The sequence below is a fragment of the Meleagris gallopavo genome, chromosome 14 (genome assembly GCF_905368555.1).
Source record: "Meleagris gallopavo chromosome 14, MGAL_WU_HG_1.1, whole genome shotgun sequence".
Lineage (NCBI taxonomy): Eukaryota > Metazoa > Chordata > Aves > Galliformes > Phasianidae > Meleagris > Meleagris gallopavo.
Genome location: NC_139417.1, coordinates 3083481 through 3099342, shown reverse-complemented (window position 1 = coordinate 3099342; position 15862 = coordinate 3083481). Strand labels below are relative to the sequence as shown.

Sequence of the window (15862 nt, the reverse complement as noted above, 5' to 3'; positions counted from 1 at the left end):
GAGGAGGGGCGGGGCCTGGCCGCCCATTGGTCGGAGCGGGAAGGGCGGGAGCGGGCGAGGCTGCGCCGCCGCGTGGGTCTCCCGGCTCCGGCCCCGCTCCGCCCCGCCGCCGGCGTCTCGTCTGGGCTCTCGTCGTTCGTAGTCTCAAAACACGAACGTGGTCTGTACATCTCCAGCCGTCTCTTTTCAGACGCGCTGCTCCGGGGCCAAGATGAAGAACGGTTGAAATGCTTCTTCACCGAAGCACAACGGAAGTCATCAGTAAGGGCTGCGAGACAACAGCCAGTGTGGGGGAAGGGGTGGTTCTGAAAGCATCGCGTCACACTTGTTTGTTTTCTTTCAAAGGCTGCTTACCTGCAAGTGGTCGGCATGCTTGAAAAACACGTGCAAGAGTTAGGTTTTTAAGCTTTTAGAGAGGGGCTGCAGTAAATGTAGCCAAGATTTCCCAAGCCTACCAAAAGGTTTCTCCATCGTTCAATGGCTGAACGTGATCTCTTTTGTTAACCTTAAAATTCCGTCTGCAAGCAATTCCTCCAACTGCTTTTTCCCCAAGAAGAGCAATGAAGGTCAGGATCTGCTCCCCAGGGCTGCCTGCAGCTGTAACCATGTGTTCTGAAAGACAAGGTTTTGGGAAACTTCATTCCATCCCCATCCTTTTCTTTTTCTTCCTTGTCTTATGTAAATATATCCTCTCCTTTCACCACCTTTGTCTTAAACTTACCTTGTTTTACACACACACACACACACACATATATATAGATTGGGGTTTTGGGTTCTAACATTTCATATCTCCATCATTGTAAGAGCATGAACTGCTCCTTTATTCTTCCCTGAGACGTTGCCATGTGCCGAAGAACCAGAAGGAACTTGCCTTTGGGGGAAATTAAGTAGCATCCTGTTTCCCCAGCTGCACACCATAATCCTTCTCAACTCCTTCCTGCTTGTCAGCTTAAGGACACCACCTCAGCTCTAACAGCTAGCTGCAAAAGCCACGCCCTGGGAGTCAATGGGAAGCCTCTGAAAAAAGTTAAATCTAGTTTTACTGCTGTCTTAAGTTATTTACAGCAAGTTTCCCCAAGCCTCCAAAACTCCTGTCGCTCTAATCTAGGGGTCAGAAGTCATTGAGGCTGTAATTAGAAATCCAGCCAGAGCACCAGAGAAGAGCAGTGCAGGAGAACAGCCCAGAAGAGATCACATCTCATCCCGCATTGGAGGAGCTCCCAGGGGAATGCCATAATCACCTGCAATAGCAGGACAGTTTCCTCATTAAACATGAGGCCATTTTCTAGCCTGACCAAGGAGACTTTTATCCAACAGAAGAGGAAGATTTGTATTTCACCTCTTTTCAAGAAAGAGAGCGGATTTCCATGCTTCCTTTTACTTCCATTACAACTGTCAGCTCCAGACACCTCTTCTAATCAAGCACCAGCCCTGCACCAGGACACCGAAGTGCAGTTTGCATTTCAGTAACTCCAACTTTAGAAAACAAGCTAGAAAATTAACTGTGCTGGTACTTGGATGTAGCAGTCCTCCATCCAACTACTTCAGTTTTACTGGCCATCAGAACACAAATTCCACTTCTCCAGGCTCAGAGGCTCCACCAGCAGGGCGATCCAGGTGTGCATTCTACGTTTTAATGCACTTCAAGATCCCTGCAGCAGAGAGTTGAGAAACCAAACGGCAGGAACAAGTGAGTAAGGACTACCAAACATAGAATCTTCTTGCACAGAGAACACGCCGCAGCTCGTCCCAGCGGGCCATGGCGCGGTATGACGTCAGCGTGACGTCACAGGGCCCCCCCTCACCGAGGAGAGCAGCGCTGCCACCGCCCTCGGCCGTCGCTCTCGCGCCCGCCCGTCCAATCAGCGAGCCGCTCACAGCGCGAGTCGCGGCGACCAATGGCGGGGGCGCTTGCAGCCGGTGGTGTTGCGCCGGCGCCGGGATTGACTCTCGGGAGCCGCCGTAGGCGCGGCCGCCCATTGGCCGGGGAGGAGGGCAGCCCGCCGCCGATTGGCCGCGGCTCGGCGCGCGGGTTTCCGGCCGACGGGGCCGCGGGGCGGCGCGGGGCCGAGCGGCTCTCGGCATGGCCGCCCGGCCGCCGCTCGGGCCGCGGAAACGGAGCGGTCCCGCGATGTGCGGGGCGGGCTGGCCGCGGGGCACCGCCCCGGTCGCCGCGCTGGGGAACGGCCTCCCGCCCAGTAAACGCCCCAAGGGGCCGGCGGGGGTCGGGGCAGAAGAAGACCCCTTCGGGGACAACGACGACTTCACGGCGGACGACCTGGAGGAGATCGACACGATCGCTTCGCAGGCGCTGTCGCAGGACGCCGTCGGACGAGTCCCGGCCCCGGCGAGCCGCCCGCACGGCGCGTGGAGCGGCGCCGCGGAGCCCGGAGGTCAGCGCGGGGCGGGGGGGAGCGACGGCACGACTATCGCGATAGCGAGACCACAGCTTTCCCGTTCTCTCCCCGCAGAGGGCGGCGGTGCGGACGGCGCTCAGCTGCGAGGGGCGTTCCAGCTGCAGGTGCTGCAGGCGCAGCACGAGGACGCCCGGCGGAAGGTCAGCGCCGCTCCGCAACTCTGTGGAGCCCGGGGGCGGGGATCCGGTCCTGCCTCTGATCCGGGTGGTTCGGAATCCGAGCGTGCGGTGTATGGGAAGAGTCCTAATGGAAACGGCTCCGGGGGCGTCCGAAGGGAGGGGTGTTTTGTGCCCCGGGCATTTCGGATCAGCAAATGCTGATCTGTCGGTTTTTGTCTTTCCTGTCAAACCTGCTCCCCTCTGTCCTGTGCGGCTGCTCTGTGTCACTTAATGATTTGAAAAAGTGCATTTAAGGGGATGCTGTTACTGTGCCGTATGAAAGGCACCGCTTACACCACGCGGTCGTAGAATCATGACCTTACAGGCCATCAGGTCCAGCCCCCTGCAGTGCACAGGGGCACCCACAGCTCTATCTGTGCTCAGAGCCCCCCAGCCTGAGCTGGGTGTCTGCAGGGATGGGGCATCACCACCTCTCTGGGCAACCTGTGCACTGCCTCATGATCCTCACTGTAATAATTTCTTCCTTATGTCCACTCATAGCCTCTTCTCCTTCAGTTGGAAACCATTTCCCTAAAAGAAAGGGGTGACAGCAGTGCAGCCCACAGTCTCTGACAGAGAGCAAAACACTATAATTCATTAGAGAAAGTCACAGAGTCTAATTTAATCAGAAAAAAAAAAAAAAACAGAAGCCACACTGCAGGATTTCTAAATTGGACTATAGCAACACACTCAACCTTTGACCTCGTGGAGAGCAATACGGGTACTTTTGGCTGAATGCACTGCTTAATGGAATTCATCTCTTTGCAGCTGAAAGAAATGCAGGATGAAATTCTTACTAGAAATGGGGAAATCAAAATTTTGCGTGACTCAATGCAGCAGATGAAGCACGCTATGGAGGAGCAGAGAAGATCGTACGTGCTGTTGGAACAGCAACAGTCTCAGGCCCTTGGTGAAAAAGAGAAAGAGTTCTCCAAAAAGGTTTGTAGCTCTGTCGGTCACCTCAGCACCACGCACAGAAGGAAGCTCACAGTGTGACTTCAGTGCTGCCACGGTCTGTTCAGTCAAAGAAGGATCTCTGTGACGCTTCTTTATTTGTTATGCAGAAGAAAACCCTTACAGGAACCTGACAGGGCACTTCTTCTGCCAAAATAAGAGTGAAGTTAAGATGGCAGGTTTTTGCTTGCTTGCTTTCTTTAGCAGTCCCCGGAACATTACAATTGGAAATAGAATTGTACATTACATACAATTGTAAAATGGAAAATGAGACAGAAGGTGCTGCGTGACTCTGATCAGATTGCTGTTCCTGTTGCAGTCATCTTTGTGAGAGCCCTGAAGAGGACAGTGGCTGCTTTTGTGCTGTTAATGGCCTCGCGGTGCTTATGCTCTTGTGGCTCTTGGTCTGTCTTGCCAAGTCATTGCTTCTTGCCTGACCCTGGGCACTTGGTTCTAAGATAGTATTAATTGGATTAGCATAAAAGTGGAGAACTTGTACACAGATCACAGTAAGTAGCCTGCAACCTTGAGGTCTTGCCAAAATTTGCATTGCTTTGCAGTTGGAACAACTTACCTATTCTGTAACAGTAAAACGATCTCATTAATTCTTTCAGTTACTGTCACTGCAGTCAGAGTTGCAGTTCAAAGATGCAGAAATGAACGAATTAAGAACGCGACTTCAGAACTGTGAAAGAAATAAACACTTAACTCAAACGGTTGTGCCACAAAGGTATGTGTGGGTTTTGGAAAATAATCTGTGTTCTTTTCATGTGCACTTGAATTAGTTGCACAGGTTTCCTTTCTCCATGTAACTCTTAGTTCCGTTTCATTGAGCAAATACAACCAAAACCATTCTGTTGAGCTGAACAGATCCTTCTGTGACAGAAATGCAGGGGGTATAGAGTGAAGTACCTCTGAAACATCAGTACTAAGAAAGCTATTAAAGAGATCTGTGTTGTTTAATAAAACGCTCTCAAAAAAAAGATATCGATTCATTAAAGCTGGAGGAGTATTTGTTGGTGCTTTGTTGCTTTTGTTGTTGTTGTTGTTTTTTTAGTAGCCCTAAAAAGAATTTTGCAGTCCAGATGAAATCAGAAGGGTGTCCTCTGCAGCCTGGAAAAAGGTCTTTTCCTACAAAAGAGTCTTTCAATGCTGAAACTACTGTCAGACCATCTTCTTCTTCTTCAGGAAATTGTTTTGCACAGACAGTTTCCAGCAAGGAAGGTAAACATGTATACAACTTGCAGTATTCTTAGCTGCTTGTGAGCATTCTGCCTTAGATACAGATTTTTGCCCTATGTGACCCAGCAGTTCCAGTAAGGTCAGCACAGGAACAGGAGTGGTTCTTTTAGTGTGACAGTGCTTATGTTCCATAGAGCTCCACCTCAGGTTTGCAGGAGGATCACTTTGCAGTGAGGTAAATGCCAGGGGAGCTGGGTGAAATGTTTGCTGGCTCTTGTGAGAAACTTTCATTTATTATGAGATGAGCTGCAATGTCCAAACTGTTACCTGTGTTCCTCACTCGAGAAGGAACAGGAAATAATTTGCTTATTTGTTGAATAGGTCTACCAGTCAGCTAATGCGTTTTTTATACTCCTGAGGTTTGGGTTTTGGTATTTCATTTTAAATGATGCATATTTAGCCACGTTAAAGCGAGCAGCTGCAGGGCTTCACTCATTTCCTCCTTTATGTGTTGAGCAGTAATTCTCACACAACTGTGACTTTAAATTCATTGAGTAAAACCTAGGAAACACATGTGTGCATTTGCTTCTAGATTACTGTAATATGAAACAAAAATTGTGTTGCTTTCTTTTTTTTTCCTTCTTTTCTTAATAGCAGCCAACTACTGTGTTGAGACAGTGGCACGTTGCCAGTGGGAAATAATGGGAGAAACTGGGAGGTGTCCCTGCCTATAGCAGAGGGTTGGAACCAGATGATCTTAAACGTCCCTTCCAACCCAAAGCAGTCTATGATTCTGTGATCTTTACTGGAGGCTGATGGAATATCTGAGGAGTTTCTGTCAGCTACAGTATTCAGTCAGAAGCAGTGCTGGGCAGCTTGTAACAGCAGCCTTAGAAGAGTTCCTGCAGTTAATTTTTCAACTCAGTAGTGTTTGATACTGCTGAGTATTTTGTATTGGCCTGTGGTCTGTGTTCTTACTGCACAACAGCTGTGGCTAATTGAAGGTGTGTAGATGACAGATGCAGATGTATAAGCAATTATTTCTTGTATTTGAAACATAATTTCTGTTTGCTTTAGATAGTGAGATGCCCCATCCTGAGTTGTTATCCATAAAGCAAGAAGCAATGGGAAGGAGTGGTTCTGGCAATTCTGTACCTCGCCGAAACATTCAAGGTAACGTATTTCTGGTAATACAGAAATAATAAGCCTAAAAAACCAGATGAGCATTTCTGAGCAGTGATTGAGATGCCATTAGTAAGTGCTGTCATGCTATGTGCAGTGCCACTGCATGGATTCCTGCCTGGGGAGTTAGTTGCTCTTAGCTTTGGTTTTGCACTGAAACATTTCAGATTCTATTATCGTGTATCCCTGCAGCATTGGGATATTGTTACTCTGTGTAAGAAGAACATTGTTTGCCTGGGTTTTGCTTTTCAGAAGGGTATGGACCAAGATGTACATTGAGAGGCATCTTCCAGGCTCGGCTGTATTAACAAACAGCGCTGTCTATTGTGAAGAGAGCAGGAAAAATGTACATTTCTTGTTTCTGAAAGAAGAGTGCATCAGTGCTTAAGGTGTTCAACACATTATTTCCAGTTCAGAATTGCATCACATGGTTTTAATGTTCAGACTGGAACATGGAGGTCATGGCACCAGGATGACTGCGTTGTGATAATCACTTGGATTGAGATGTTTTGCTTATAAAGGGACTGTAGTTAAAATTTCTTTAAATGTACCTCGATCCACATTCAAACTGTGATCTGTGAGATTTTGAGAACTGATGAATTTAAGATATTATTTTCTTCCTGTATTCTGTCCTGTAAGAGAAAGGAAAATTGATGATGGAAAAAATGATTTTTGAGGTTGAGAGCACCATTGGTGAGGTAAATCTTTTTGAAATATTTTGCTGTTGTTGCAGAGGATGGAAAAGCCACTCCAAAGACAATCTCTCCCGGTTCTGCCTTACTGAGCGCTCTGCTGAAGCAGCCCTTGGTCTCTGGGTCCCTGCTGGGACTTTGCCATCTTCTCAGCAGCAGTGCCGAGGCTCTGCCAGGAGCTGTGCTGCAGCCCGACCTTCTGCAGACGTAAGGACTGTTGAATTGCATCTGATGTGTTCCCAGGATAGTGGAATTCTCTGTGAGAAAGGTGTTCTGTGTGGGACACCTCACTCCCTGTGTTTGGTGCCTTTTGGCTGAGTGCATTTAAGGCAAAACTTGGAATCGTTCTGCATCTCTGGTCATCTGTCTTTGGTTACTGTAGGCACTGAACGCAGGAGAAACACGAAATTGGAAACTAGATTAATTATAGATTAGGGGAAGGCACAGAAATTAGGAAAGCTTGGAAGTGACTACAAGCAACTGCTGCCCTTATCTTTTTTAGGATATTTTTATAAAATATTATATATAAAATAATATATATATATACACATATATATGTATCCTAAAATCTAATTCAGTGCTGTGTTTAAATATGAAATTGAATATAGAATTAACTGTCTGAACATCATGTTTATTCATCAGATCTTTGTTGTTACTTGTTTGATGGCTCTTTTGTTGAGAGCCCTTCGTTTTGCATTTAACGTTTCCTGAGGCTTGTAGGCTAACTAACAATTGCTGAATTCAGTAGGATAGTTTAGAAAGGAATTGGTTGCTCACAAAACCTGGGTTATGCCCTCTGTGCTTTATAGGAGGGTGACACCATGGTAACTGATAACTATTTTCCCGCACCTGTTGGCTGAGGAGAACTTCTCATAAAGGTTTTTGATGCAGTCTTCTCATCTGCTCAGCCTCTTTTACTGCTTAATAAGACCGTAACCAAGAATGCTTACTGTCCCTATATTTCTTGATTATTATTACAGGAGATGAATGCATTAAACACTTAATTTAACTACTGCATTTCTCTCCTTAAAGAATTAGACTTTATCTCATGAAATACCTTTGCTTTTCTGACACTCTGTTAGTAGTTCCAGTGCTTTGTGGTGTTAATAGCATGGCTCGTGCCTCACTCCCCTTCCATTTCATGCAGGCAGCATACCTGCATTTGGCCTCTGTAGCTGCAGTTTGAGAACAGACATCCCTGGCCTCGCTATTATTTGATTCAGAATACGAGTACTGCATTTTCAGCTCTGTTCTCTACCTTCCCTTCTGCTGAAGTATTTCCTCCTTTTGTTTGGGTAGGCAGTCCACGCAGATGCCTGGCACCAGGACAGCCCCGGAAGAAGTTGCTCCTCTTGTGTCCCTGCAAGAAGCTCAGAAACTTGCAGTAACAGGACTGAACTTGATCGCTATGGATGAAGGGCCGTGCGAAGGGAGCCCAGCAGGAGGTGGGAGTGAGGTCTTGTATTTGAAACGCTGCAAGATCCGAGGAGCTGTGCATCTCTTGCCCTTGGTGGAGCACCACATCGGTGCGTACTGTCGAGCGGTACAGACAGCAGACAAGTCAGTAAATGCTTCTTGTGGGAACCATTCAGTTGTTTCTTCCAGAACCAGCACAAGTAAGGTGTCGAGTAAGGAGGACTTCAGGTTGTCTCTTGAAGAAACAACAGTTCTGTCGCTAGGTATTCTTTATTACTTGGCATTTTATAGCTGGGACGTTGTCCACATGTTGCTGTCTAATGAGGTGGGAGAAAGTTCTACTGTTGAAGAAGAACAGGTTTCCAAGACGGACAAAAATGCACTGTGTGATAATAAAGAAGATGACAGGACACAAGGAGGGCTGCCTGATGCTCCGCAGGATGCCGATAGTAACGTTCAAGCACAACATTCTTTGTTCAAAAAGCTGCTCCAGGTTTTAGCTTTTTCTGCCCCAGGGGGCTCCCAGGTGGATGGCATCCTGCAGCAAAGCCTGAAAGTTCTGGTAAAACTAGCTGAAAACTCAACGATGGACTTGCTAATAAAGTAAGTCAGTGACAGTTTAACAGTGATTTCAGGCTCTTTGTCGTGTAGCACTTTTCACTGTTGAAAATAATTTGTGCAGGTGGCAGTAGAAGGTGTGACACCTATGGGAGAATGTCACGTTTCTTGGCTCACCTTGGGGATGCAGTGGAGGATCTGACCACTGCCTTGGCTGCTAATGAATGTGATAATTGCCCCAGCTCGGTAGTAACATCTGCTTATCATGCATTTACATGAAGCAGATGCTTTTGGCTCCTTGCATGGCTCTCATTTTGAAGCGAGAAAGCTTCTTCAGTCATGTGGTTGATTGGTTTTTTTATTTGAATTGCTGGGAGATGCATAAGGATCTTATTTATTCTACTTTATTCTTACTTTACTTATTTATTCTATTTCTACTCTATATTATAATGTTTATAATTCTCATATTCTATTTATTAGCACATGAAATATAATGTTTGTTTGTTCTTGTGGATGAAATGCCACTCCTGAAAGTGTGGTCATTGCTCGCTAACAATCTAATGCATGGAACCATCGTGTGAACTGCAGGCTGCCTGCAACACGTAACAGCCTATGTTTTTCAGCTTACTTTATTTCTGGTGTGTAAGTGGAGCTTGTGTTTTGAACGGCTTGAAAGGGTGTGAGTTATGAAGCAGTGAATTACTTTCAACTTGTCAGTCACTTCCCATTTCCAACTGGGGTTTCTCTTTGGAAGTTTTCAGCATCTCCTGAGCCACCAGGTGCTGCTCCGCTGCCTGAGCCCGGCGGTCCCTCTGCACACAGTTCTTCTGACCGTGAAGCTGCTGTCCATACTTGCTCAACACCACTTGCTGGTTGCTCAGCTTTGTTCCCATTCAGGTACAGAATTGCTTCACGCAGAATTGTTACCAGTTGAGTATTAGTCAGCCCGACTAAAAGTCATACAAACAGGCTTTGCTCTCAAGTCTCAACCCCCACAACCCAGCCTGCTGCATTGCCTGCAAGCTTGTCCTTGTGCTGAATTTCATTGCTGTTTGAAGAGCATTTCCTCTGGTGTGATCTTTGATCTCAGCGCTTTGGATTTTTACTTTCCACACAAATGCCCGTTGTATTAAAAGCTGCTGAGGAAAAAAGGAGTTGAAAGCTAAAAAAATATCGCCAGCTATTGACTAGCTGTGAAAAGAACTGAGTTAACTCTCTTCCAGATAGCTGCCTTCTTCTTGCACTGTACATGTACATCACATCAAGACCGGACAAATCGGCCTCTGAGGTGCGTTGGCTGCAGCTGGAGCAAGAGGTAACACTGCCAGGTCCCACGATTTGTCTTGCTAAGGGGTGGGAGGAGCAGGGCAGTGCCTGAAGCATCCAAAAGAGTTCAACTGTAACAGAAGCTGAAAGTTTGAGCTTTTGGTGTGGAATTACATTGGTTTCTATGAATCACTGCTTGAAATTGAATCGGTAACTATTCTTCAAGATAACACAGTCATAGCAGTCAGAGTGAAGTCACTGAAAAAGCACAACGGCTCCTAGGATGGCTGCAAATGAATTCAAGCAAATGTTTTGCTTTTAGGTTGGTAGAGAGCAAGACCCGTGTAGCATTTTCATCCTGTAATTTACTTCCGAGCTGTATCTTGTGAGTTACTACACATGAAAGGTAGAAACTGAAGATATTTATTCACTGCACTTAGTGAAGTGCTGGCATGCAGTTAAGTTTTACAGCAAAGATTACACTGACTAGTTTTGGTGGAGTAAAAAAGATCAGTCTTTAGCTGAAGACTTTTAGAAGCCAGTAACGAAATGTCATTATGACTTCCCTTTATTTGCAGCTTAATGGTTTGATAGTTCTGCAGAAGCCTGGTACTCACTGTAACGCATCTCATGTCTTTGGAACAGGCAGTCAGGCTCCTGTCCCGCTGTGTGCGGTTCTCCAGCCCAACAGTTTTACCCCCCGCTGCACACTGCCAGTGTAATCTGGAGGTACGTCACTGTAGCTGCTGAATTTCTTCTGCTGAAAATGTAAGAGTACCCCTAGCAATGCTGGAGTAGCCTCTTATCCTTTTTTAGCTGCTGTACTTCAAAGTCTGCCTTCTGGAAAGTTTGATTTTGCTTTCTAGCATCTGATACCTGAAGAGTGACTAATGCAGTTCATAATGCAATGCATTTTCCGCTGCTGTGATTTCAGTTTGGGTACTCAGTCTCTTTTTTTCCTCTGGCAGGTGGTTAAGGCACTAATAATAATGTTACACAGACAGTGGACAAAGATTAGAAGATTTGAGAGCAGCTTGTGTGCACATAAGGAGCAAGTCATTCAGTTTTTAAGGGACACTGTTCTACTCTTACACAGCCTATCTCAGAAAGACAAACTGTTTCATGAACACTGTTTGGAAGTACTCCATCAGTATGACCAAGCTATGCCAGGCATTAGAGCCATCCTCAGAAAAACTAAAAAACTGAACGCCTGCGAAGGTAAATTGAGTCACGTTGCAGTGTTGTGTTGTGGTTTTGGTTTTTTTCCTCCCTAACATCAGAGCTTTCCCTTTGCTTTGCACACATGCTGTGTCTGTTTCCTGCAGAGCTGATCTGGTGCTTTTGCCTCTTCTCCCAGCACTTTGATGCCTCCTGGTGCCCACTGTAGAACCTATAGCACGGTGTCATTGTCCGAGACAGCTGACTCCTTGCTTTTGGCACTTGCTGTAGCATACTACAGGCAGCATCTTTTACAATAAATCAGATCCCACCTATTAATTTTATCAAGTACAAAAAAACCTCTCTGAAATGTGCTTCTTGTTGTTTGTTGTTGTTGCAGAGCTGATTTTGGATGAACTGTATCCTCCTGAGCCAGAAGCAGAAGATCAGGACTCCAGTTAGCCATGTGGCAGTGATCTCTGCCCGCACTTCAGTCATCGTAATCACTGCCAGAGTACATCTGATCTAAATCAGCAATTCTCCAAAGTGATAACTCAAAAGTTGCTCTCCAATGCAGCACAACTAAAACACAATTCTTTGTTGCAGTTATTCTACCTAAGTGCTATCCAAATGTGGCCGAAAACAAGGAAATTGTGATGTGAGGGAAAAAATAATACTGCAATGTACTGTTTTGCTGTGCAAAACCACTGAAAGGATGAACTTAGGAACGGTTCTGTTTATGAGCATCAACCTTCATGAAGCTGCTGTGAATGGAATGGAAACCTTACTGTGCATTCCCCATTTACTGTGACTACAGCTGCATTTATGCTGGATTTATGATGCTGAACGTCCTGAGACGTTTGGGGTCACTGAGTTCCTATGCAAGTCTTGTGACAATATTTGTTGTTTCTTTTGTAACTGTAACACTTTCTTGCTTGAGATCCGTAACTTTTGTGTTGAAATTAGTAAATTGTTTACTGTGACTTTTTAAAAAATAATGGCAGAAATAACTTGTAGTCAGCAGTTCCGTACTGAGCAAGACATTTGTAGAAGGCCTGTTCACTCCTTTTTTCAGTTTCATGAATGTGCTGAAAGTAGCACTGCTAAGATGCTCCACCCAAAGCTGCTAGAACTTAGAGAAGAACCAGGTGGCTGAAGGGAACCTTGTCCTACTGAGCAAAAGAGGTTTAAATCTCTGCAGAACGAGTGTTTTCTGAGCTGTCCTATCCAGCTCTGTGCTGCAGTAGAACTGAATGAGCAGCTAATTTCTAGGATATGGCACAAATGATTGGAGGAGTTACTGTTGCTGTGTTCTTTCAGTGTGTTACCAGCTATCATAGTGGGCTGCTGTTGGCAGCTGAACCTTAGACCCTAAAACCAGAAGTGTTTAAGTGCTACTAAAAGAAGCCCATTGGTTTGTGGTGCAGCTATGGGGTGCCTTTAAAGAAGGAACTAACCCTTCTTTAGACCAACAATGACCTTATATAGTGTTTATGGGGAAGTGAGAAATTAAGTACATAGCTGGTAAACTCAAAAACATCAATCCCAGCATTCAGTCACTTTGTTTTTATGTAGTATGCGCTTCCTTACAAAAAGGGAAACGTGTGTCGCATTTTTAGTGGTTGTGAAGGAAATTACTGCTTTGTATTCCTAGATTTTGCAGTTCACAGACTTCATATTACAGCCGAGTGAGTTGTGATGGCATCAATTCCTTCAGCAAGGGAAGAGGGACTCCTACCAAGACAGGTTGCAAGTAGGGCAGAAAGAACACGGTTAGCTGCTCTTAGCTTAGAGCTTAGTATTGAGGTGATGAAGCAATAGTGAAGTCTATAAATTCCTGTTTTTATCTGCTGTGTAACTAAACTAGCACTGTTCCTTCCTATACTTTCCTCTTCAGGATGTGGGAAGCATATGAGGACTGTGGGGCCGTAGAACACACACACTTCTCAGTGCCTCTGCCAGGGGCAGAGTGGTGGCAGGAGAGCTGGAGTGAGGGCATGGCTATAGGCACTGCGATGGAACTCTGACTGGTCCTGGTTCCCTTCACCTTCCTTTCCCTCAGGCACTCTCTGGGTAGGGCTGAATGTGCCCCAGAATTTCTTTTGCACCAACAAGTCAGCCCTGCCCAAATCTTACAAGACGTGGAGCAGAGACCGAGCTTTAGAAAAGGTCCTTCCAGACAAAGCTTTCCTCCTCCCTGCAGCCCTCGTGGTCTGCGGGCAGCACCCAGGCTGTGCAGCACCAGGGATGTGCTGCCTCCTGCAGCGCTGGTGCACAAGTGGCCTTCCTGCAGTGGCATCCAGAACGGGCCTGGCTCCAAGGGCAGAACGGAGAGCAGCAGTACTGCAGTGGGAGGTAAGCCCTTGGAAAATTGGGAAGCATCCAGTCCTCTGGTCTTAACCCAAAAAGGCCGTGTCGTGCCCTGCTGTGCCTGGGCAGGGAGCCCTGCTCTGCATGCTGAACGTGCTCTTGGCTGGGCTCTTGCTTTTGAAGAGAACTTTCCCAGAAACAGCTGTGCAGGAATTACGGGTGCAGTAATCCAACATCTCCCTCCAGCCGAAGTTGCTTTGCTCCCTCCTGCAGTGCAGCACAGGGCAGAGCTGCGCCGGGCAGGGGCTGCTGGGTGCTGTGAGGAAGCCTGTCTGAGATGCTGTGTCTGGCACTCAGCCCAGTGGGAAGGGCAAACAGAGCTGTCCTGCTGAGATGCAACCATCACACCACCCCCAGTGCAGCGCTGTCACTTTTTAATTGCTCTCTGCTGTTCTCACCAACTGATTTCTACAAAGATAATTTGAGCGTGCAGAGGTAAGATGGACTTTAATCACTTCTGATAAAACGAACTGTTGGAGGAGTTTGAATTGAAAGGAGTTAAGGAATCCCAACTTGTTGAAGCAGTTCAAAGGTATAAAAACTGTTTGAAAAAAAAATCCTGGCTTTATCTCAAGGACAACTCAGTAAAAGGGAGATGTGTATTACTGCTAAACTTCACATAAACGAGCGTTATCTGTGGAAAATGCAATAGGAAAATATGAATTGTTCCCTTCTGGGCTGCCGTGGCATTCTCCCTGCTTTGTGCTCTGAAGTGGAAGTTTGGAGGCTGTGGGAAAACCCAACCCTTGTGCTCTTATGGGCAGAAGTAACGTCATGGAATTACGGGACGGGATGGAGCAATAGCTTCTAAAACCTGAAGTTAATGCTGCTAAGACAAAAGCGGAGCTGCTCGCTGTATGACCTCGAAGTAACGCAACTCGGGTTGCTCTCATCAGACACTCCCTGAAGAAATCACAGCATGGCAGTTCTCCTTTCATGGACACATGAACAAACAACATCTGCTTTCCATCTTGCCAGGACTCAAAACACATTTGTGAGAAAGCAAGCTTTAATAGGTGAGGATGGCAAACAAAGCACTGCCTGCAACATCTGCCCTAAACCGTGCAAACTCTTATTAATTAAAGCCAAAAATAATCTGGAGGAGGCTCAGGAGAGGCCTCATCGCTCCCTATAACAGCCTGAAAGGCCTCTTCTCCCAGGTAACAGCGATGGGACGAGAGGGAAGGGCCTCAAGTTGCACCAGGGGAGGTCCCCGTTGGATGTTAGGAAGGACATCTTTGCTGAACGAGCGGTCGGGCACTGGCACAGCTGCCCGGGGAGCTGGGGGAGTCAGCGTCCATGGAGGCGTTCCAGAACCGTGGGGATGTGGCACTGAGGGACGTGGGCAGGTGGGGGGGTGGACGGTGGGACTTGGTGATCTCAGAGGTCTTTGCTAACCATAGAGATTCTGTGACTCTAAAATTCTTGGAATGAGGGCAAAAAATGTCAGTATGAAGTTTAACAGGAGCAGTTAGCAATGTCCTGAGCACCCTCCCCCCGCAGCAGGTTAATAGAGCTCATTTCAGAGACTAATCTTGAAAGTTTAAATTCTAATACTTGCAATTGAAATACTGTTTGGAGCGGCTGCTCCAATGGTAACCTGCTCTGGAAAACATCTCGAGGAAGCAGCTAGTTTATTTTTATATGAGTTATAATATTACAACCACATAACTGTTGAGATTTCCAGCAGAAAAAACACAGAACAGGAACATATGTTGGTGTTGTAAGGGCACAAATCGGGATATCAGAGGTGATTTCGTACCTTGAACTGTTCTTCAGTGAAACACAAGACGTGCATCACCCAACAACGTATCAGCTTTGCACTGCTCTTCCTTCAGTTCTATTGTCCAGCACAGCAAACCTCTGCCATTCCACAGCCAGCAGGATGCTTTTCCCTTCCCAGAGCCAGAGCCTGGATCTGTTATCCAAGCAACAACTGTGAAAAGCACCTTTCACCTTCAGCGTTCCTTCCTACAGCGCTTACCTATGAGCTGATGCGGTTCCTGCAATGCATGCTACTAACAGTGAGGCCCAGCAGTCATCAGAGGACAAAAGCAGACCTGACAAGCAATCAGACATGCCTAGATTTGATAATATGTTTCCATACTTGAAAAAAACAGGATGTAATGGCTCGTTTGGCAAAACCTACTTCATTTTTCCCTTTCTCTGTGTCCAGCTCTTCCATCCAACCCTGCCGTGGCTTTTAAGATGCACGCCAAGGTTTGTTCTGGAACAGTTTGGGCTGTAACGTAAGGAGCTGCTGATTACAAGCTCCTTAGCAAGCTCCAAGCAAACAGATGTGCTCCTCACCTAACTCTGGGCTCTCCAGTTTTTAGTTCAGCGTTTTGCTCTGCTATACGTTTTGCTTCAGGTTTAGAGGGTGAAGGTATTTGTCATGCACTCAGTGACTGTAAGAGGGAACCGGGACATTTCGGACAAAGCAGCAGCTCCGCTCTCAGAGCCATGCACACCTCCTTCCTGCAAACAGCACCAGGATGTCACTTCTCAG

At 46.5% G+C, this 15862-nt stretch overlaps 1 protein-coding gene across 4 annotated transcripts; it reads left to right on the top strand.

The window, feature by feature from the left end:
* Positions 1-1883: 1883 nt before the first annotated feature.
* Positions 1884-11981, top strand: ATRIP (ATR interacting protein). Of its 4 annotated transcripts, XM_085235939.1 has the most exons (13): positions 1994-2393; positions 2472-2557; positions 3344-3514; positions 4144-4259; positions 4587-4753; positions 5789-5884; positions 6627-6792; positions 7885-8604; positions 9314-9456; positions 9783-9874; positions 10471-10554; positions 10794-11043; positions 11384-11981. In XM_085235939.1, the coding sequence occupies exons 1-13, from the start codon at positions 2084-2086 to the stop codon at positions 11443-11445; spliced, it is 2463 nt and encodes an 820-aa protein (XP_085092065.1). In that variant the 5' UTR covers positions 1994-2083; the 3' UTR covers positions 11446-11981. The 4 variants fall into 4 exon arrangements, with proteins under 4 accessions (XP_085092066.1, XP_085092064.1, XP_085092063.1 ...); XM_085235940.1 differs by lacking the exon at positions 2472-2557 and having other exon boundaries at positions 1884-2393; XM_085235938.1 differs by having other exon boundaries at positions 1991-2557; positions 4590-4753; positions 9783-9847.
* The last annotated feature ends 3881 nt before the right edge of the window (positions 11982-15862 follow it).

What these genes read in the sequence shown, in the direction of transcription:
- ATRIP (XM_085235940.1), top strand. Translation starts at nt 1,899, where the DNA reads ATGGCGGGGGCGCTTGCAGCCGGTGGTGTTGCGCCGGCGCCGGGATTG. An exon ending in AGAAAGAGTTCTCCAAAAAG is followed by an intron (nt 3,515 to 4,143) that starts GTTTGTAGCTCT and finishes TAATTCTTTCAG; the next exon opens with TTACTGTCACTGCAGTCAGA. An exon ending in ACGATGGACTTGCTAATAAA is followed by an intron (nt 8,605 to 9,313) that starts GTAAGTCAGTGA and finishes TCTCTTTGGAAG; the next exon opens with TTTTCAGCATCTCCTGAGCC.